The 23,170-nt window shown below is 41.1% G+C and overlaps 1 protein-coding gene across 1 annotated transcript in view; it reads left to right on the top strand.

The window, feature by feature from the left end:
- The window catches only part of kbtbd11 (kelch repeat and BTB (POZ) domain containing 11), a 31,767-nt gene extending 23,186 nt beyond the window's left edge, over nt 1-8,581 (top strand). The window contains exon 2 of the mRNA XM_004914487.4: nt 4,502-8,581. Coding sequence (XP_004914544.1) covers nt 5,148-7,010 — 1,863 coding nt within the window. The 5' untranslated portion in view covers nt 4,502-5,147 and the 3' untranslated portion in view covers nt 7,011-8,581. The remainder of the gene's footprint in view (nt 1-4,501) is intronic.
- Nucleotides 8,582-23,170: the final 14,589 nt, after the last annotated feature.

Raw genomic sequence — 23,170 nt, 5'->3', positions numbered from 1 at the left:
ATAAACTGAGCACCTAATTGACAGAATTGCCTTAATAATTTAAAAGTAGCCCTGAGAATATTAACCTAATTATAGCATTGCTGACAGTTACATGCAAGATACATATTTGATTTCATTTCAGGAAGTTGTATTTACATTTATAACTAAATCGACTATTATGTTGTAGAATGAATTATGCAGTCAGTCAGGGTGATGCTGGCTGGGGCTCAAATGCACACGGGGAAGTTAAAACAACACAGCTGCTGTATTTCTAATATTAACAGGGAATACAAATGGCACAAAGTTCCTAGGGAACAGAGATAATGTGGGAGGAAAGAGCATAAATTATATCATTCATTTACCAAGAATAAATTCACTAATGACAGTGCTTTAAACACTTCTTATATATATTTATCTACTATTCCGATCACTACACTGTGACGGAATACACAGTTATATCCCAGAGCAAGTAGGACAAGCTGGCTAGTCACAGACCTACACTGTATACATACTACAGGCAGCCTGCAAGTTGGTGGAGCATTATAATATTATAATAGGAGACTAACAATAATTTTATAAATAATGGTGTGTTGCAGAATGATAATTAGAGGGGTTATCTGACTGATTGAAGCATGGGGCCAATAATCAAATATTGTCCTCTTTGGCAATCTAAAAAGGATCCTTTGTATGTCTAGCGCAGATAATTGAAAAAGAAATTACAGGGACTTCATTGTGATTGGCTTAATACAATACCATGTATAGTATGGGAAAATCTATTTGGGTTACCATATTTCAACTTTATGGAAAAGGTTAAGGGTTAAGGTATACACAGTGCAATTTGTAACATGAACTAAAGAATGCGAAAAAAAGGTTTTTTTTTGTTATTAGCTCAATGGGACTGATTGGCAGCCTCTATTAGAATCACTGGAATTCTTTATCATTATTTTAAACTTTCCAATACTGCTAAATTTGGTGATTACTAGGTAGCTGTAGCGATACCTACTCTAGGTGACAAGGCCTTTCTGTACATGTTGCCAAAGACGTGCCAGATTTAATTTGTGACAGGAAAATTATACACATAAAACATGTCATTTCACAGTAAATGCTGACATTGCAGAGAAGCCAAACTGAAAACACAAAACAATTCAACCTAATATAAGCTGTACTTTTTTTTTTTTTTTATTTTCCTGATAAAATAACAAATGCACAGATACAAGCATGTTAAAACAAGATTACCTATTCAGTCACTATCCTTGATTATTTATTGTAATATACGTATCATTTCAGCTTACTGTATGCATTCAATAGTTTAGGACAGTTAATGAAAGAGATAGCAGGACACCCATGAAGTGATGTAAAAGACTGAGTTGAATGGTTGGAAATGACTAGAGGTGGTATAAAGAGAGATGCAAAACAATAGTGGCCATAGGTGACAAAAGTGAGCTGGTTGGAGGCTCTTTGCATGAAATGTAGGAAGAGTGCCTTTCGCTATCCATCTTAAATTCCTTATAATGGTCCATACTACAATAGCTTTCCTGCCCTCTCAGTGTCTAAGCCTTTCTACAGCTCATATCTCATATCACAGACAGCATTTGGCTGACAATGTTGTTCAGAAATACCACCCTATACCTGCCTGCAGGTGATATCAAATGCCTTTGTTAGTAGTGCAGTTGAAGGCGAAATGACCTGCAATTTAGGCACTTACAAAAGAGCAATTATCAGAAAGGCAAATAGAATTATGGTGGAAAGTTCACTATATACAAGTCTGTTATGGAAACCACGAGTGTTTACTAATTATATAATGATATATTTATCTATCATGGGATTTACACCTGTACGTAATTTTTCTTTTTCATGTTCACTCTTTATTTCTAAGAAATAACTAACACAGTATCTAGCACAGGCTTTTCCTCTTGCTCCCCCCCAGTTGTAAAATTCCCTTTATCTACAGACAGTTTCTTCTGAAGATTATGGGAGTTTCTGTTCAACAACATTTATAAGGTAGAAATAGAGATTTGACAGCCCTGTTCAAGGGTCATTCAAATAGAGATGGAGGGGTATGTTATGCGAGTAAATGTGACGCCTAAAGTCACATACACCGTATCTGGATTAATGGTTCACCAGAAATTGTGTGTTTTCCTGCATAGCAATTAGAGCTACACAGGGGTGTGTTTGTGGCTGCTTGTTTCTGCTTTTTGGCTTTGCTTGTTCTTCTACACCTGACCATGGTCCCTGTGTTATCAGACCATGCCCCCCACTTGGCAGTTTTATGAGGAAAGTCAATTTCTGTTGTTTGTCTTAATGGTACAGTAACAAGATTTATGTAGCTAGCTAAAAGATCAGCATATAGAGCAAAGGTTTTGTTTTCTTACAGTAAATGCAAATGTGATGATAGTAACTGAAAGCAGGTCAGCAGACACTCATGTAGACCATATTTCCCAGAAACTGCAGACAGAAGATCTTAAATAGCACAAGTGTAGGTACCCATAGCAACCAATCACCAATTCGTCTTGAACAGCTTGCTACCAGATTAAAAAAAAGAAAGCAAAGAATCTGACCGGCTGCACAAGTATAAGTGTAAGTACAATCGTATAACTCAGACCCACAGTTTATTCTGTACAGCTTGCCTATATACATTGGCTATATACTGTACATAATTACAGTGGCCTGACATCCTATGTGTATTTTGCAATCGGTTTAGTGATGCTTTGCTTACTGATTTATTAAAACCAAATGCTCTGTAGCATGCCTTAATGTGCAGCCTTGTCTGCTTTGTAATGTTGAAGCCTCACAATTATTTTCAACAATTTGGCTTTGCCAGTGGCTAAACAAAATGCATTTTTTGACAAGTACATGCCTGAAATAAAATATAAAAGTGTTTCTGGTGCACAGCTCATAGGGTTCTGCTATTATATAAAAGGCGATCGTTACACAGACTGCTACTGTCCTGAGGTACAGGGGGAGTGCAGGTGTACCTGTGGCCCATTGCTGTCGATGGCTGCTTATAGCCAGGATGGCCATAGGAGGCTGGATGCGAGTACAGTAAATAGCCATGGCAATCAATGTGAAAAAATAAAATCTGTAGTTGATCCTAGGTCACAGTATGCCCAGTATGGGAGACATTGCTTTCAGGGATTGGAACTGTGTGAAAGCGCCATTTCCATTTTATACAACTACATATGGATTTGAATATGATATCTTGCATGACTTTTGTTTCCAAGTATAACTTGTATGACAACTGTGTTAAAAGTGATTTATCCCCAAGTCTGTGTCTTGCTTCCTCTCTCACCATGCCCCTCAGTGTAACCTAGTCCCCACAAATCAGCTTGCCCCAGGCAACAGCTTCCCTCGTCACTCACTGGGGTATAATGGCAGATGGCACAGAGCGTCCTTTGTAATATGACCTCCAATGTCTTAATCCTAGGTTATACAACCGTATAATTTAGTGCCAATTTATGGAAGGTACTTTACACCCTTCAAAATGCCATTGTCCCCTAAAGTCCTGGTGTAGTAATGCATTGTGTACCTTCATGGTTGTATCCCTGGTAGCAAAGTTGCTAGTATTCATTTTATAACATCTTCGGACCCACTAAATGCATTTACTGGGCCCTTGCATTAGAGCAGTGGCATACAGGGAGATCAGTCCCTCGTGATAAAATTTCAGCTACTGTGGGTGACTAATCTCCCCAGAACGCCTTTCCACAGGCAATAAAGTGAATCGCCAGTGGAAAGGCACAAGTGTTGCTTTGTTTTAGCGACATGTATGCCCTTCCACTGGCCATTCACTTTATTGCCAGTGGAAAGGCATTTCAGCGAGATTAGTTGCCCGTGGGAGCTGATATTAACCATGGGCAATACGCTACGTACGCTTTAAAATCATTCTACCTGTGCCTGCTCCTGATAGCATTAAATACGCTTGGGTGTTGGCACATGTAGCCGAAATCCACTAAAAAAAAGCGAGACTTCGCATTTTCAGCAGATATTGGCTACATGTGCCTGCATCCGAGCGTATTCAATGCTATCGGGTGAAGGCACAGGCAGGAGGATTTTGAAGCGTACATAATGTTCTCAGCAAGTTCTCAGCCCTAAATCTACACTTCAGAACTTGCCCGAAGTTTCCCCATGTGGAAACTTAAGGCAGCTTTATGATGGCTATGCTAACAGCGACTCACATTACTGCCGGGAGGAAGGCATTTCAGGAAGATTAGTGGCCCACAGTAGGGAAGATTTATTACAGGCAACTAATCTCCCTGTGGCATTCACATCATGGTGCAGTGAAAGCTCCTAGCCATCTCCCCCAGCTAATACTTCACTCTAACTCAGTATTATTATTAACATTTATTTATAAAGCGCCAACATATTCCGCAGCACTGTACAATAAGTATAATCCACCATATACTCCATACTGCAGTACAAAATGAGCCATGAGTATACTGATATGAGACCTGTATCTCCTGTTGAATATGTAGGACATTCTTGTAAATGAATAACTGTAACAAGACTTTATGTGTTTATGTTTCAGGACCCAGGAAATACCTGCAGCTTGTACTCCAAGCCTGAGCAGCACCTTCCTGTGACAGACCGGCCACTTGTACCAAAGGCCAAGCAGCCCACCTGTAGGAATGTACATTGTGACCCCACATAACAGCACTGGCAGCAACAGGAGATAGCTGCCCAACTCCTGAGGAGACTTACAGAGCCACCCACGAGAATACTCTACCCCCAGCCACCCATGACAATAAGCAGCCTGTGCGGATAATTATGGGAAATGTATCAAAGTGACCGACCTGTTCTGACGCCACATACACACTACTGAAGTGAACTAAGGAATCAAACTCCAAAATGATTCGCCAATAACAGCCCCGAACATGCCCACACGTGACCAGCAAGCTCCCTAACGCTGGAGTCGCACAGTCTGCGCTGCGCACAGGGTTAATCTGCGGACTCAGAGGGAACTGCTTTGACCCAGTGCTTGAGTCGCTGAAAGGAAAAACAAAACGCAGAAAGCAAACTGTACCGGTTCAAGAGTTCAAGCTCCTGTGTAATAATCCCCGACACACCCTCCGCTCCCTGTAGGCTCAGCAGTAGGCACAGTGTTGTACCCAGTCCTGCCCGGTGCCATGGCGAGGAACTAGGGAGCGTTATGAGCCCTGAGCAGCGGCAGGACTATGGAGAAACCGGGGCCCAGTGCCTGCTATCCAGGTGATTTGAATATGAATGAGGGGGGTGCCAAGAAGGCGTGCGGGACTGCGGCTGCCCCTGGGGCCACTTACGGGCAGTTTCAGCACAGCCTTAGGGACAGCGCCCAGCTGGCAGAGACTAATGGCGGGTACAGCGGGCACCAGGCTGCCATGCCCCTGATTAGCCCCCACAGCGATACCGACGATAGATCGGGCGCGGAACTGTCCCGCGAAAGCTCGGGGCTGCCGGGGGGCCCGTGGGACATGAATAACGCCATGTCCGAGTCCGAAGAGGAGGCAGAGGAGAGAAGCTTACCCGGGAGCCACTCGGGGCCTGGGCACAACTGGGGGGATTTGGTGGGGGCAGCAGAGCCTCCGGGGGGGCAGGGAGGGAGCAGCCCCGCAGAACCGCCCGATCTAGATATAGAAGTGACCGGAGGGCAGAGGATCCGAGCCCACAAGTCAGTTCTGGCTGAGAAAAGCGACTACTTCAGGGCTCGCATGTCCCGGGACATCCTAAAGATAAAGGGGCTCAGTTACCAGACCCTGCGGCTGCTGGTGGATTATATCTATAGCGGGCGGCTAGAAGTCGGCCAAGACAATGTAGTGGAGGTGATTAGCGGGGCCAAGTTCCTGCAGATGCCCTGTGCCGTACAGTGTGCCATGGACAGTATGCGCTCTCAGATCTGCCTGCGCAACTGCTACCAAGTGCTGCACATCGCTAAGAAGCAGCGACTAACCGAGCTCAGGGAGGCCGCCTACAAGTTCATGAGCGACAACTTCTTGCAGGTGCTGCGGGAGCCCACGGTATATGGCAGGCTGACCGGGTCGGAGAGGGAGCTGATCCTGCAGCGCAGGCTGGACGGCAAGCATTGTTTGGTAGTCGCCGAGCTCAACGATGCGTTTGAGCGACTGAGTAGCAGCAGCAGACCCCAGAGCCGGGAGAGTAGCCGACCCCAAAGCCCGTCATCTGTTGTCTCTTTAGAGGAGGATGCAACCACTTACCAGGTTCAGTTCTACAGCGAGTCCGGTGGGGGGTGGAAAGCCCTGACCCGGCTGCCCGAGGAAGCCAACAGCAAGGGCTGCGGGGTGTGTGTGCTCTACAACTACCTGTTTATCGCAGGGGGCATCAGGGGCAGCGGGGACAAGGCCAAGCTCTCCGACCAAGTCTTCTGCTATAATCCTCTCACTGATTCCTGGGAGAAGCTCCGAGCAATGTCCCAGCCCCGCTCCCAGCTCAAGCTGCTGGCTTTAGATGGCTACCTGTACGCCATCGGGGGCGAGTGTCTCTTCACTGTGGAGAAGTACGACCCACGCCTTGACCGCTGGACAACAATAGCCCCGATACCCAAAGGGGCATTTGCTGTGGCCCATGAGGCTACTACCTGCAATGGGGAGATCTATGTTTCAGGGGGGACTCTGTTCTACCGGCTGCTCAAGTATGAGCCCAAGCGGGACGAATGGCAAGAATGTCCGTACAACAACAGTCGCAGACGATCTGCCGGGATGGTCTCCTATAGGGGCTGCATCTATCGCTTCGACATCAGCCGGGAGCACGGCCTTAGCGTCTTCACCTACAATTCCATGGCTCGACACTGGAGTGAGGGGGTTCATCTCCTGCGCCCCGGCCCTGGGCCGCCCCACTCTAACATGCCCTTCAGATGCACAGTAATGGGCAGCCACATCTACTGCTTGAATCGTGCCAGCGCCCTGCGAGTGCCCTTACCCCCAGAGGGAACCGGAGGAGAGATGGGCAGCTGTGAGGCAGAGCGCTTCCCAACCGCAGAGGAGGCTAAGGGGGTCCTTTTTCCTTTTGTTCTTTCTTTGCCAGATGGCAAGCAAGTACACTGAAGGGCCCATGTGCTAACACAAGTGCAAAGGTGCATAAAGTACAGAAACCCATAGCCACCAGACATGTGTTTACACTAGCCATGCTTTTCCTGATCAGAGCTGACCAAAGGAGCTTTGGCATCCAAGCATGGCTCTTTGCACCCTACTTCCCAAGGCCCCCCGTCAAAATCTCCCATTGTCTAGAAGAGTTAGGGGTGGACCAGCTGACACAGGAAGGGTAAGGAGAGACAAGAAACTGGTCCAAATTGAGCTGCTCAAATAGTGTGCTGGTGCATACCATAACAAACATATTTACTGAAATTCTTCCCTTCACCCTTGCTGGTGCCTATATTGCTTGCCCTGTAGATCTGGTCAGAACAATAATGTCCACCCTGTGTCTTGGGGCCTGTTAAGCTGCACCCCATAGCACTTCCAGTAGGAAACCTCTCAAGGAATCTTTGGGAGTAGTGTTTCTATAACAGTTCAAGTGAGACAATTTGGACCCCAGAATTAGACCAACACAACTAATTACTGACTTGCAACTGTGGGTCACTGTAATTGTTCATTTTTTCACCTTTGTGGATAAATACATTCCTATAAAGGAATAGTTTACACAGAGATGCCCAAATGTGCAGTCATCCTGTTGTTTTTGCATTATTGCTCACAGCATCCTCCTGCATGGTCTGTCTGTGTAAGGATGCTGGGAGTTATAGTCTTACAGCTGCCACAGGACCACAAGTTGGCTTTCTCTGGGCGACACATGTATATGTTCTCCAGATATACAGATTTATGGCATGCCTACATCCTGATTGCTTTTAACTTCAGCATCTACAGTAACCCAGCATCATTAAATGTGCATGCTGCTCGCTGTATTCCAATGATGAATAACATGTGTATACATTGCTCCCCTTCCCCACCTTCTGCTACTGGGTCAAATGTTTCTCTTCAGCTGGCCAATCTATGACTGGTTTCCTACAGGTTTGGTTACATTCACTAAGGAAAAAGGGAAGCCCTAGTAAACACAGGTATGGAGTCTATTATTCAGAATTCCTAGGGTTTTCTGTATTATTAAAAAAACAAAACATTTTTTAGGCTACTTAATAATAAAATATTAACATTTAGGCTTATTTTAGTTATTTTTTAAGGCTCAAGTAACAATCTTATAATTACAGAGAGAAAGTAAATCAGCCAAAAATAAAAACTGGTTTAAGTAAACTGAATTGATAAAATTACATTCTTAGATTTCTGAGATTTTTGGATAACAGGTTTCTGGATAGTAGATGCCATACCTATAGTATTTATTTATCAGTTCCTTTTTTAAGATCTCCATCAACTGTGAATAATCTGATTTCTTTTATTGTTAATTTTCTTGGAAGCTTTTATTTAGTGAGTCTTTAATCATGTTTTATATCTGTTGCCATTGTGGCTCTGAGTACATGTAGCAAGCTACAATAATATATGAGGATTTAAAATATTGGCGTTCTATGCATATTAAACTTGCACCGTAGCTCTAGTATCCATGGTAACGGCTGGATCCAATGTCAAATGTAACCGTGACAAAAACATAAATTAAAGTACAACTCACCACAAAATATGCTTTAATTGCCATTGATTGCAGGGTGTGTCATTGTTAAGTACAAATCTGCCTCTCCTCTTGCTTTTTAAAGAAAATCGTGCCCTTACAAATTTTTTTGTTAGTCAGCATGTGTTTTTATGCCAGCAAATAGCAGCTACAGGTATAAGATCTATTATCCAAAATGCTTGGGGCCAAGCCATGGACTTCCAGAGGTGCCTGGCACACAGCTGCTCAGTGCTTAAAGGAACAGTAACACTAAAAAAATGAAAGAGCTTTAAAGTAATAAAAATATAATGCACAGTTGCCCTGCACTGGTAAAACTGGTGTGTTTGCTACAGTATCACTACTATAATTTATATAATAAGCTGCTGTGTAGCCCCGGGGGCAGCCATTCAAGCTGGAAAAAAGGAGAAAAGGCACAGGTTACATAGCAGATAACAGATAAGTTCTGTAGAATACAATAGTGTTTTATCTGTTATCTGCTATGTGCCTGTGCCTTTTCTCCTTTGAATGGCTGCCCCCATGGCTACATAGCAGCTTATTTATATAAATTATAGTAGACTTTCTGAAGTAAACACACAACTTTTACCAGTGCAGGGCAGCAGCACATTATATTTTAGTTACTTTTATACACTTTCAGTTTTTGGTGTTACTGTTCCTTTAAACCTGTATCCCGGCCACTGCCTGTGTCCCACTTGCCCTTGTCCCTGTTCCACATCTGCAGAGTGCAGCTGGGATGGGAGGAAACTTTTTAAACTAGCTTTTTAATTTACTTCCTAACTACAGAGGAAGCAGACCCTGCGGTCTAGGCCCTCCATGACCACAGGGTCTGCTTCCTCCATAGTTACGCCACTGGGACCAGGGGTTTTCTGGATTTAATGGAGGTAGTGGGGTAATAATAGATCCAGCACCTTTACTTGCTGCTGATTTAGGTAAGTTGTAGATGACATGGCGCTTAGGTGAGCATATTATTTAAGGGCCAATGTTTTGTGACCAGCACTTGATACTTATTATAAATACATATCATAAACTTTCAGTTCACATGTAAATTAATTGTTACTTAGTCTAGTTGGAGGCATGTGTAAAAGTATAAGGCACAGTGGCGCTCATTTACTAACACTGAAAAAAACTTCCCTGATGCAGTAACCCATAGCAAAAAGTAAGCTGTTAGCATTGATTTATCTGCTGCAGGTAGAATATGAAAACAGATTGGTTGCTATGTGTTACTGCACTAGGGCAAATTTACCTAGGTACCGCAAATGAGCCCCAGTAACTGTTAGCCCTGAGGTGGTTTCAGATCTTGGATGGCTTTTGACTATTTTCTCATGTTTCTGCCTGCTCTTGTTTTTTTATTTTTATGTGCTTTAGATGGGTAAAGCTTGGACCAAAGCCATTAGGCAGTCTTGGCCTAAACTAATGGGCAATAAGGGAAGATCCATGTTAAATTAGATTATCTAGAGTAGCACTTGTGTCAGAGCTTCTTTCCAAAGTTCAGTTGTCAATGGCAACCAATAGGGCTTCCTTGCAATGTTTCCCACATTTGCTCATCTGTTCTGTTAAGGCCAAAGATATTTTTAGGATCTAAGCACCATTCAGAGAGTGGTTAATAGCACATATAGTGCGTCACAAGCAGAGAAAGTCGCTTTCTATTCATGTCAATGATAGGAGGCATGGCAAGGGGTTTGTAGGGTAATCTCTAATGCCACATTTGGCATTTTGCCCACTAGCAGAGAACATACTAGCAAGTCACATATTTGATATGTATTTACAGTCAGAAATCCATCCCTTGTGCTGAGTGCTGAGTGCTGGGCATATGTCATTGATGTTACTAGCTGCAGTCGGGGCAGATTTGGACTGTATTTGCATCTTTGCTGGTGTTGTTATGTTGATTGAGAAATACAATGTGTGACATTAGCCGTATATAGTGGATAAAACGCTGCGTGTGCTATTAGCCTTAGGGCATTCCAATAGCTTTTCTATCTAGATGCAGAATAATTTAATTTGCATAAACATTCATGTTGTTTCATAGTCAGAATTATAGTTTATCCAGAGTTATTTAGAAACTGTTGCTACCAAGTAAGTGCATTAATTACGCAAGCATTTCCTTCTGTTGTATGAAGTTGCACTTTTATAAAGCTTTTGTGGTCCGTGGGACTCTTGTACAGCATTGTGAGGTGGCAAAACACCAAATTAATTTCTAGAAAAATAGATTTCCATTAAAAGCTCACTGTTCAGTGATCACTAGTTTGACATAATTCAGGACAAGGTTTATCTCTGTTGTGTTTTGGATATTCAACTCTTGCCTTCCAAAAGACTTTTGAGACTCTTGGAAAGTCAACACATTAAGTATATGGAGGCTCTAGACCAGGGGTCCACAACCTTTATTACCCATGAGCTGCATTCAAATGTAAAAAGAGTTGGGAAGCAACACAGTCATAAAAAATATACCTGGGGGTGCCAAATAAGGGCTGTGATTGGTTATTTGGTAGCCCCTATGTGGACTGTCAGGCTACAGGGTATTAGCAAGCAGTGGTTTGCACAGATCATGGATATTCAAGTTAAATTTTTCTAGATGCTGCTGTAATACAGCTTTTGCATCCCTAGTGCTCCTATAGGAATCTGTCTGACAACAAAGAAACAATGTAACCAGGGTGAACAATCCTTTGTCTTTCCAATAAATAGGCAGCAGTCTAATATTCATTCAGGAAATGTATGCTGCTGTAACAAAGAGCAGTTGGTAAATACTTCATATGGAGTAATTGGCTTCAGAATTTGAAAGCATCTGCATTTGCATAACTAGATATTTAAGAGCCCTTTGCACAGCCACACTCTTCATCCTTCTCATCACAAAGGCAGTTGCCTACCCCAGTAAACCTTACTGGGCTCCAGTGGGTTTCTGCTTCAGAACCACAAGCTTCCAGGTGCACCCAATTGGGAGCAGGCCCCAGTGCAGTCACTCCCTATGTTCTACTGATAGTTATGCTATTGGAGTCATGTCAGCTACAGATCTCGATAACTGTAATTTATAAATACATGTATATTAATGTCACTAAGCTTGCAAATCCCAGGTTGCTTTTTATTGACTTTGTCTGGGTTACTGCCTTTAGAGATGGGTATGCCTGTCAGAGACAGAACATCAGAGATGAGGATAAACTAAACATTATTCACACTAGTGATATTTCTGTTACAAAATAATTGCTTGTATTTTACCTAGAGATTTTGCAGTTGTTATTCAGGATTGCTCAAAACGTGTTAGGCTTTTATGGTACTGTTTGATATTGGTGCTTTTAGTGCTTACCACTAAATAGGATACTTTTAACTGTCCTGTAAAAATCATTTGGGGCATTCTAAATTCATCTAAAATTGGGGGTCCTTACTTGTTTTGCAAACTGATACAAACTGCAAGACTTTTTAAGTTCCATGGAAACCAGCTTGCTCCTATGCAAAGGTAATCAGTTCTGTATGACGTTCTTTTAACTTATGCTATAATATGTATAGTAAAGTTCCCCTTGCTCCATGGAAGTTAGAATGCACATAACTGGCAGTGCTGTTTTTAGGCCAACTGGCACGAACTCTGTAGTTTTATTTTGCCTGCATTTTCTTCCTTTCAGAGACTGCTACTTTGTGGGGCTATTTTACATCTGTAATTAGTTTGTAACTTTTCACCAAGGCAGGGACTGTTTTCAACTTTTAACTTTTACATAATGTACATTTTTGATTGTACTTGTGGTAGACAGACATCACACAGCCAAGGATCTAAAGTGATACTGACACCACCTAGGCTGTTCTGGAAGTTAAAAATAAAATGTCCCCTAGTCTTGCCTAAAGTGGACTTTATATTGTGGTCAGTTTATTCGTCTAACCTGTAGTAGAAACTGCATTCTAGCACTTGGTTTTACTGTTATTCATTCATATGTGTTGACCACCTGGCACACAAGAGAAACCCTTCTACTTACAGTGGTCATAGCAAGTAAAAAAGAAACAAGTCAGAAACACAGCTAAATGGGCAATTTTATTTCTCAAACAGCTGTATAGAGGAAAAGCATACCAGCTTGTAGGACACATTTCAGCAAAGGGTGAGTGTATTTCCCATGTCGGGGATATATGTGGTGAAAGGGAGATGGGTCAACAATAGGATGACCAGATCACTTGAAATTTCAGGGACATAATAATAATAACAATAAGAATACATGCATGTTGCAGGGCTGCACTGATTGCATTTACATATAGTTGCAATCAGTGCAGCCCTTCTAGCTGGATTTTTTTAGATGTGTCCCTGGATTTTCAGGTGATCTGGTCACCCTAGTTCACAAGGATTAAAGTGAAATAGCACAAAGCCTACTATACACAGTGTTTAGTCAGTGCTTGGGTGAGAAAAAAAGACAGTTTGGGTTTCATTCATTTCTGCCTGCTAGTGTTGTATACACTGAACAGCAACAGTTTATAGAACAAAATGTCATAAAACCTAACCCTAGCACCAATAAATCATATTAGCATAACATAAGATCCAGCTTTCAATCCAACCATATGAGTCAGGCTGAAACATTTGGAGATATACATATATATACATTATATATATTATAGCAAGAAAGGAAAAGTTGTGCTAACAACTAAATTTTAAATCATTAGGCAGGAGTGACCACAAAATTCATATAGAAACAAGAGGTCACCCTGGGCAGGGTCAGACTGGGGGGTGCAGGGCCCACCGGGGCTACCGCCGGCACGCCCGTAACACCCTGCAGGGGCCCCCTCATGATGTCCTCCCCTGAGTGCACATAAGTGAAACGCATCAGGGGAGGACACTGGTGGCTGGGGCCCAGTCCAACCCTGACCCTGTCTATATATATATATATATATTTATACAAAAAATGCAGAAAGGCACCGATCTCACAGGTCTTAGTCATCCATAAAGAACTTTATTGAGGTAGTCACGACAACTGACGTTTCGGCTGAACCACCAGCCTTTGTCAAAGTTACATTGAGACGTATACACACACCTTATAAATTGTGTATGGCGGGAAAACTGCAATCAGTAAGTGAACACCCGTCACAAATTCAAATGTGATGACATCACCAACCTCCCTGTGTCAGAACCACCCATCTCGGTCACCCATAGACTGCCGAAAGTGAAACATAAAGCGAAACAATAAAATATACAGACAAACATCGCAACAAAATAACGAACAACAAAAACGATACCAACTTATTTGACACTGTACAACTTAAAAGATTTCTAACAGTAGATTATTCACTATTATGGTAGCCACAAAGATTTCAGATGTAGTTAAAAGAAATGCTGTATGCGTGCTCAAGTACGGATCAAGGTAGAACTACTACTATCTGTATCTGAAGACAGTGGATGGCAGATAGAGTGTATAGCACTTAGTACCATAAAATCACAAGTGTCGACACAATTAGGGAGCAGAAGCTAGGAGGCTCTTATGCTGAATGGTACTTATGGTACTAAGTGCTATACACTCTATCTGCCATCCACTGTCTTCAGATACAGATAGTAGTAGTTCTACCTTGATCCGTACTTGAGCACGCATACAGCATTTCTTTTAACTACATCTGAAATCTTTGTGGCTACCATAATAGTGAATAATCTACTGTTAGAAATCTTTTAAGTTGTACACAGTGTCAAATAAGTTGGTATCGTTTTTGTTGTTCGTTATTTTGTTGCGATGTTTGTCTGTATATTTTATTGTTTCGCTTTTACGTTACATATTTATGTTTCACTTTCGGCAGTCTATGGGTGACCGAGATGGGTGGTTCTGACACAGGGAGGTTGGTGATGTCATCACATTTGAATTTGTGACGGGTGTTCACTTACTGATTGCAGTTTTCCCGCCATACACAATTTATAAGGTGTGTGTATACGTCTCAATGTAACTTTGACAAAGGCTGGTGGTTCAGCCGAAACATCAGTTGTCGTGACTACCTCAATAAAGTTCTTTATGGATGACTAAGACCTGTGAGAGTGGTGCCTTTCTGCATTTTTTGTATATTCCATTTTCCGGTACTGCACCCAGGCATGAGTTTTTGGACTTAAACGTGAGTGCCAGCTTCTTAGATGTATTATATATATATTTATATATATATACACATTCACCTCCATCTGCTTTAGTATTGCCCATGTGAAATTTTAAATTAATTGTAAATATATAAGAGAGGTGTGGTAACAAAAAGACTTAACAGTGTGTTTATATGTTTATGTACATGTGTTTCCTACTTGTTGTTTATATTGTTTGTAAACCCAGGAAAATAGTTTTTTTTGTATTGAAAGCGTATGCTAATTACAGTCAAACACCATACCAGAGCACCTCTATCCCAGGCTGCTCCAGGTCAGCATCCTCCACAAATGCAGGAAGAAGGCACAGAGAATTATTTGTAGGCTATTGCCCTACAGCATTAAAGGAAAGCAGAAACTGAAGGCGCCTTTGCAATAAACACTGTAGGGCAATAGTTGACAAGAATTATGTTCCTTCTCTCTGTATTTGTGCAAATAAAACAATACTAATATGAATATTTTTTGAGTGTCTATGCTGTTTACACGTGCAAGTCAATGGCAGATGTCCCTTTTACAACTGATCTTTCTATGCTTTCTAAGATCTTTCTATGCTTTGAAGTTTTTCAGTTTTTTGACGCTGGCTTTTGTGTGACAATACAAAAAAGTTGAGGTTATCGTGCAAAAAGTCACATTTTTCTTTTTTTCGTTTGTGCTTTTTCAGTTCAGATCTTTTGATAAATGCCATTTTTTTCATGGTTTCAAACAAATATAAACCCGAAAAAATGAGTTTTAGTAAATGCCCCCCCCAAGTGTTCCAGTCAGAGCTGTCTTCTGTTCCCTTTGTATTTCCTGCTTATGTATTGTGCTTGCATGTTATGTCATGTGAGTGGTGAACGCTTCTGCATAGCTACTACCAAGCAGAGTTGGACTGGGAATGGTGGGCCAGTCCGACCCTGCTACCAGGTAAGTTGTCCCAATGCTCCTTTGAGGTATTTTCCTACTAACATAGCCATAAGTTCTCACTCTCCCAACTGTATATATACAATTAAGAAAGTAGCCACACATGTACAATGAAAGTGTAAAGTTAACAATTCTGGATATAAGTACACAGCAAGATGCCCAGAGAATACTTATATACTAGTAGGTGCAGTAAGGTGTTTAACTGGGGCTGCTTTGCTAAAGAGTGGTAGAAATAGCCAGCTATTTAGCACTTAAAATTGTGAGTTATTATCTTTGGGATTACAGTTTACTGAAAGTTTTGAAATTATTACCACATTGGTAGAAAATTACCTATAAAGTTGATATTGTTCTATTTACAAAGCTTTAAAGGACACGTAAACCCCCCACACAAAAATGTAATCAGTGAACAGCCTCTTTGAAATCTTTCAATACCTGCCACTCTGGTTGTCCAGAGGTTAATAGTAAGGCTGCAACATCCCCTTAAAGGAAAAGTAACACTAACATTTTTAAAGTAGAAAATCTATTCTACACTGCCCCAATAATTGCCCTATCTTGCAAACCACTTAGTATTTTGAATGCTTTATTAGAAAACACATGCTAAAAAATGGCTTCCGGTCAATTGAAATAAGGCGATACGGCGATGCAGGAGCAGCATCCACTATGCGTCGATCGATTGATCAAGCCTAGCCTGACTCCTTCCTATACAGAAAGAAGGCTAGGCTTGATCAATTGATCGTCGCATAGTGGATGCTGCTCCTTCCTTCGCTGTATTGCCTTATTTCAATTGACCAGAAGCCAAGTTTTATCATGTTTTTTCTAATAAAGCATTCAAAATACTAAGTGGTTTGCAGGATAGGGCAATTATTGGGGCAAGGTAGAATAGATTTTTTACTTAAAAAATTTTAGTGTTACTTTTCCGTTAATCACTTAGATTTCCTTCTCCTCCTGTAACACACTCAGCCCCCTCCCTCAGGAATTTGCTTTGACTTCTGGCTTGCGAGATATGCTCAGCTGTCCTCAGCTCAGATTACTAAACACGCCCAGTCTAGCAGCCAGTGAAGAGATGGCATTGCTGGTTCCCATAGAAACTCTAGCTGTCTGCTTCAATTTTTTTCTCCCAACCAACTCTCCTGAGCTCAGCTCAAACAAAGCAGAGCTTTTATCAGAGACAGTTGTGCCTGTGTGAGCCTGTATTATTGATGAAATGTATGCTGAATAAGGGTCTGTGTGTGTATGCTGTTTGCAGATTTAAATGTATCCAATTATGTATCAGAGGAAAAATGGCCACCGGGTGAAAGCTGCTATTTGCTTTAGGAAAATGTGATGGTTCTGGCAAGCGGAGGGGATATATGCAGTACAAATGATGCCATTTAGGCGGGGGAGACGTGTCCAACTGATATGCATTGTAGGCAAATGTAGGCTTTACATGTCCTTTAAAGCCTGTTTTTTTAGGTGATATTAACCTCCAAAACTAATGGCAGGTCATACCGGGTGTCTGTACTTTAATAGAAAGCAGACCTGCTGATTGGTGGAATAATGAGACCGTATTTGTGTGTCCATTTGTATGAAGTAAAGAATACAAATAACAGGAAACCAATAAATAAAAACAGAAGTTTATTTCACTTTGTATTATAATAACATACCTGCAGTATTGAAAATTTGATAGGGGCTGTATCACCCCCTTGAATTTAAAGGTTCACACAAAAAACAATTAAAAGTCAAATAGCTAGTAACCTGAAAATGATGTTACCTTAAAGAATGTAGACTGGTGCATTTTGTTACTTTTTCCCCCAAGCACAGATATCAAAGATTTGGCTAAAATATCATTGGGCAAGAAAGATTCTTAGAAGGATTTAGCCAGGGGGAAAGTGAACTCGGCACTGGAGGACATGACATAGAGTGCTCGCTACTCCAAGTTCAGTATTGTAGGGATTGTCGTTCCTACTTGCACCTTCCTGTGCTGTTTATGTATATGCTGTACTATGTAAATACTTGTGAACCGCAGTGTTTGTTCAAAGCCATTATATCCTCCCATTTTGCATTCCTCAGGCACTTATTTACCGCAGTGTATTGTTACCTGTTACCTGAAAAGCAGATGTTTTTATGATGCTAATACAATTCTTCTTTCCTTTTCATAATTAAAACTTTTACAACTGATGCAGTAAAGAAACTGGAAATGTGTTTGATATTAAACAGTGTTTTGAATAATGACTATGTTCAGACCCTTTTGGAATTAATTCTTTAAATTGGCCACTCGCTGGCACGTTTCTAGTTCCATGTTGATCTATATAACACTATGCATTTCTGGCTAGATGCACATACTAGAGTAGCAGTGTCCAGTGTGTGGCCATTAAGCTGCTATAGTACTACAGCTCCCAGCATCCATCCATAGCCAAATGCCCTGTAGTTCAACAACAGCAGGAAAGTCACAGGCTGCTCACCACTGACTGCATGTTCTTTCACACTTGGTACTCATCATTATGTCTTTAATCATTTTATTCAGCTTTAAGACTTTGTTACAAAAACATATTTATCTGTATTTAAAGTGACAGCCAAGCTGTGTTTTGCCATTGAGGTTGCTGCCTTTTTCTTGCTGGTTGCTTTTCTTGGTTTTGAGGTGAATACTAATCTTGTAGTATTCTGCTATTAATAAAGAAACTCTTGTTTTTCTTTTGTGCTGTAGTCACTTCTCAATCGGACAAAGCTGTTAATATGCAAATAGATTGCTGAACATTAGCTTTTAAGCTTTCCCACATTCTATAATCAGATGCCTTCTTTGCCCATGTTTTCATTTTCATGCAATTTAAATAAACATTCTTAAAAGCTGCAGGTTGTCTTGTATCATTAATGTGAGTGGGGGAAAACTAAAATGATTCACTTGCTGCTAAGGTTAATATATTGAACCTTAGCCAGAACTGTTGTGCTGTACAAATTGTTTATCATTATATCTGTACAATAGAGAAACGGAGTGAGCTGTTTTAAAGAAAATGGCTTTTGCACACTTCCACACATACGTCTGTCTGCACAGAATGGATGCATGGTCCCATATAATTGTATTTTGTATTTTTAATTTAAATTGTTTGTGTGCATCACAATTTGCTGTGTGCTTACCTCAGAACTTTCATGTGCTCACACAAGCACATAGCTTAGAGTCTACATTGTCCATAGGGTTATGGTGGCTATACCTGTTACAATTATGATCTTTCCTGTGACCACTGGTTGTTTGTACCCTCCACCAATGTTCACAGCTGCACTGAAGGGCACCTTCAATGGATCCCCCACCCAATTAACGAGATGACCAATATCCAAGACCTTTGCCGATATTGGCCACCTCTTCTCCCACCATGCACTGAATATCATATGAAACAAAGTACGGCCACCTTTACTCTACATCTCCACCTTTTATAATTTACCTACACAAAGCAATTGCTCTACAGTACAGTTATTTATTCTATCATCTAGCTATCTATCATTTGTCTAGAAAATGAAGCTGGGAAACTGTCACCTGCTGACTGAAGGGTGGTACCAAAACAGGTCTGCTCTACTCACTATTGTGGTAATCTGGAACTTTCAAACACCTACCATTCCTTGTCCATCTAAAATATGTGCCCCTATGCATTACAACAAGATTTACCTGTAAAAATACTGTATAATGGCTCCTATGTCAGACAACATGTTGATGCAGTGCTACATCAAAGCAGTTTGTAGGCCATGGGCTGAGGAACAGGTTATAAAACTATAAAAGATCAGTGGTGCTGTTTTTCTTATAGGACGGAGAAAATGTGTCAAATTTCATGAAATGCTTGTCCACTTTCAATGCAGTGGATAGGGTTGCCACCTGGCTGGTATTTGTCCGTCCTATCTGGTATATCATCAGCTAGGAGCAGAAATATACTTGCCAGTAAATTTGTAATACCCTATAAATCCCTCCCCTGCCCAGCCCACCCATTCCCGCCCCATAATTTATAGCCTCGTGTTCAAGTGATGTCATAGCCTGCCCCTGATCCAAAGGCTGGTATTAGGAAAGAAAAAAGTTAGCAACCCTAGCAGCGATGTGTTCTGATCTTAATAAATCTGCCTGTAACTCTTCTTTGCAATTTGTTGTCACTAGTGTGGTTACTAAATCCTCTGTGAGGCTTAAAATGGCAGCAAAAGTGTTTTCAAAACAAAGCAAAGCAGAATAAATACATAACCATTAATAGAGGGAAGTTGTAAAATATGTAGTTGTTATGGCAAAACAGCAACTCATAGCTTATAGCTATCCTCTAGAATAAACCTGTATCTTGAAATATCAGGAAACTTAATACATCCTTCAGAACCTTTTACATTCCATCTGATTTTATTGCAAGGCAGTGAGCCAGATGTGCTTAAAGCCAAACACAGCCCACTTTCCTCAGTCGAGCAGCCAAAGAAGCTATAATGCTAGGATAGTGTGAATATTCTACACTGGGGTGTGTTACAAATCCTATCATTAATTAAGTATCAGGAAGCTCACAGGAGTAATTAAGTATACATTTTCATGCAAATCAAGTACAATTTTGATTTGATCTTTCATTGCATGTATATACTTGATACTTTTCATATGGACACAGTTAAAGAAAATCTGTTTTGCATCTAAAGGAGGAAGTTCGGGCTTCTGTGCCCCTGATCATTGCTGCATACCAATGTGGGCTGCCCAGTGTGGTAGAATGAAGTGTTTGAAAAAGTCTAAATCCTGATCTCTGAAGACCTAAATATATTTAACCACATCAGCACTAGAACCTCAGAAGCATGAATGGTTTTATTTGCAAGCAGCTGCACACAAGCCTGATATCACTGAGCACTGCCAAACATCAGCTGGATTGGAGGAAAGATTCTGCCAATGGACTGGAGAAGTGGTAATGAATTCTCCAGAATGGCAAATCATGCTTCACCATGTGCAGTGTGATGGAGAAGTCTGCATTAAAGAGATACTGACATCAGAAATGAAACCTTTTTTACATCTGTCGTAACATTGTCTTTGCATGCTATTTATAGTTTTGCCATAAAAGTATTTGTCCAATGTTTTTACATTACATGTTTGATCCCCCATGTTCCTCTATGAGGGGGCTGCCATATTTGTGCAGCAGTAGTCTGTTGTTAGAATTAGAAGTTATAACTGACAGGCTGAGAAGGGACAGTCAGGCTGGCAAAACAGTCAGGTTTTGGGATTTCAAGTAACAATTACTTACACAAGCAGCCCTATCAGCAAAAAATGATCAACATGACCTATAGGTAACTTTTATGTAGAGTCATATTCAGGGCCAGATTTCCAGTCTGGGTGCCCCAAGGCCACGCCCACGAGTTGCGCCCCACCTCCCCCCCCCCCGCGAGTGAGTATGTGTGAACAACGGGTGCGCGCGCGCGCGCGTGGAAGGCCACACTTGCATACGGAGCAGTGGGGAGAAGATTTTTTAAGATTTTGGTGCGACGGGGTAGCATGCCGCCCCCAAATTTGTGCTGCCCTAGGCCTGGGCCTTTGTGGCCTCTCCACAAATCAGGGCCTGGTCATATTTTAAAAAGTAGTATTTCTTGTTAGTATCACTTTAAGGGAACCCAGGAGAACACTACCAGCCTGAATGCGTAATGCCACCTGTAAAGTGCCACCTGCAGGGCTCTCTGTGCTTAGCTAAAGTCTGTGTTTGTGACTCCACAATAAGAAAGGAACTGGGTTAAAAATGGGATGGTTGGGAGAGTAGCAAGGTAGAAACCACTACTACTGTGACTTGAACACAGTAGAAATACTGTTGTAGGAACTGAAATAAGCAGTTCATGCACAAAACCTCCGACTATGAATATAATCAAGCAGTTAGGCAAAACATTTCCCAACAGCGATGTGAAAGACTGATATCAAATTATAGGCAACCTTCAATTACAATTATTGCAGCTAAAGGTGTTACGTTTTAAAGTTACAGTTACTTTTCACATTAAAAATGTAATACTTTAGCTTTCCCTTTGTCTAATATATTTTGTTTAAAGATCAGAAACCATAATAGAATAATGTTCACTTTTTTGGTGTAACTGGCCTTTAAATATGAGGCACAATTTAATGTCTCTAATATCATAAGTCTCAAACTGGGGCAATAATGCAAGTTTTTCTATCAGCTTTACCTTTTAGAGCAGTGATAGCATGCATCTACTATTATTGCCACTAATGATACTGTATTAGGCTCATTGGCTTTCAAAAAAATATTTTAGCAATTTGCTTCTCAAGTAGTATCACTTATTCTTGCCAAATTACATTTTTTAATGAAGCAGAGAATATGAAATCCAAATATCATACAACTGAAAGCCAGGCTTCATCCATAAAACAACTTGTATTCGAGCTCCCACAGTTTTAATTGCTCTTTTGGCTGCCAGCGGATCCTACACTGCGCTTCCATGTGTTCTCGGCAGCCTCACACATGACTAATATGAGGGCTATTTTCAGAGCACTCTTGCACTGAAACACAGAATCCCTGCTAATGAAGGGTGGCAAAGAACCTTATATTGTAATTCAAGTGGATCGGATATATTATTTAGCTTTATGTTGTAATTTATACATATGTAAAACAATAGAATCATTTGCCAAGAATGAGCAAAGCAGCATAAAGTAATATCTGAACATCTCTGAAGCCAGGTGATCATACAGTGGCTTCTCCTAGACCTCAATAACAGTCAGCATTATAAGGAAAAATGAAACCTCAGAATTGTAATGAGAAATTGCTGAACGTATAGACCATGGACGCTCAAACCCTTTTTACCTGCAGGTAAATATGGGGGTTCAATGGGTTTTTGGACTGGCCTATGCATCACAAATATGCCTGTAGACTGAAAAATGAACTGCAAATATTTGATATAGTTCAATTTTTTTGTTAAACAAATCTGCAAAAAAATCACTTCATATAGCATCTCTTACAGTTTATTGAAAACAGGGAGATATCATCATCAATACTAATACTAAAGATTTCTTCAAAACAAAAGCATTTTTTATGTATCACAAAAACCCTTAGGGGTAAAAGAAATAGAGGCATGAAAATGGGCTATTGTTGCTATAGATTGGGAAGTCCCAGAAATGACTTGGCCTCTTTTTGCTTTCCTGGAACTGTTTTAAATCAGATATTATTTAAAAATATGTTTTAAATGCATCAGTACTCAAGGCCTGGATTATTATAGAACAAACAGCTACTGGGTCAGTGCTTTCTGCTGTTATGGCTGAGCGAGCACTAACTTCCAGGCAGAGTTCTAGCTGTAGGTCCAAGTGATTTTCACTCAAGTGGAAGTTACTCAGCATCCTTAAATATCATCTGCCCACACTTTAGTTCAGTTAGCCTGGAACACATAGAGCCGAGGACCGGATTTCCCAGATTCGTGAGAAAAAAGAGAAATCTTCCAGAATTACTTTTGTGACCCAATATGGCACACGCAGTAAACAGATTACTACGGTGTTATGGAAATATTGGCATATTTTGCGGGATGCATAGCCACAAGTGAAAGAATTTTCTCTTACAGAAAAGGTAGGACTATAGGCTCAAAATTGGTCACTTCATCTGTTCCAAGGGAGAAACATGGGGGTCCAAAAAATCTATTTGGCCACTCACAATGTGGCATGTACCCGTTTGGACTGTAAACAATGTA

This window comes from Xenopus tropicalis, chromosome 5, assembly GCF_000004195.4.
Source record: "Xenopus tropicalis strain Nigerian chromosome 5, UCB_Xtro_10.0, whole genome shotgun sequence".
In the NCBI taxonomy this organism is placed as follows: Eukaryota; Metazoa; Chordata; class Amphibia; order Anura; family Pipidae; genus Xenopus; species Xenopus tropicalis.
The sequence above is the reverse complement of the archived record's forward strand: the minus strand, read 5'-3'. Positions and strand labels throughout refer to the sequence as shown.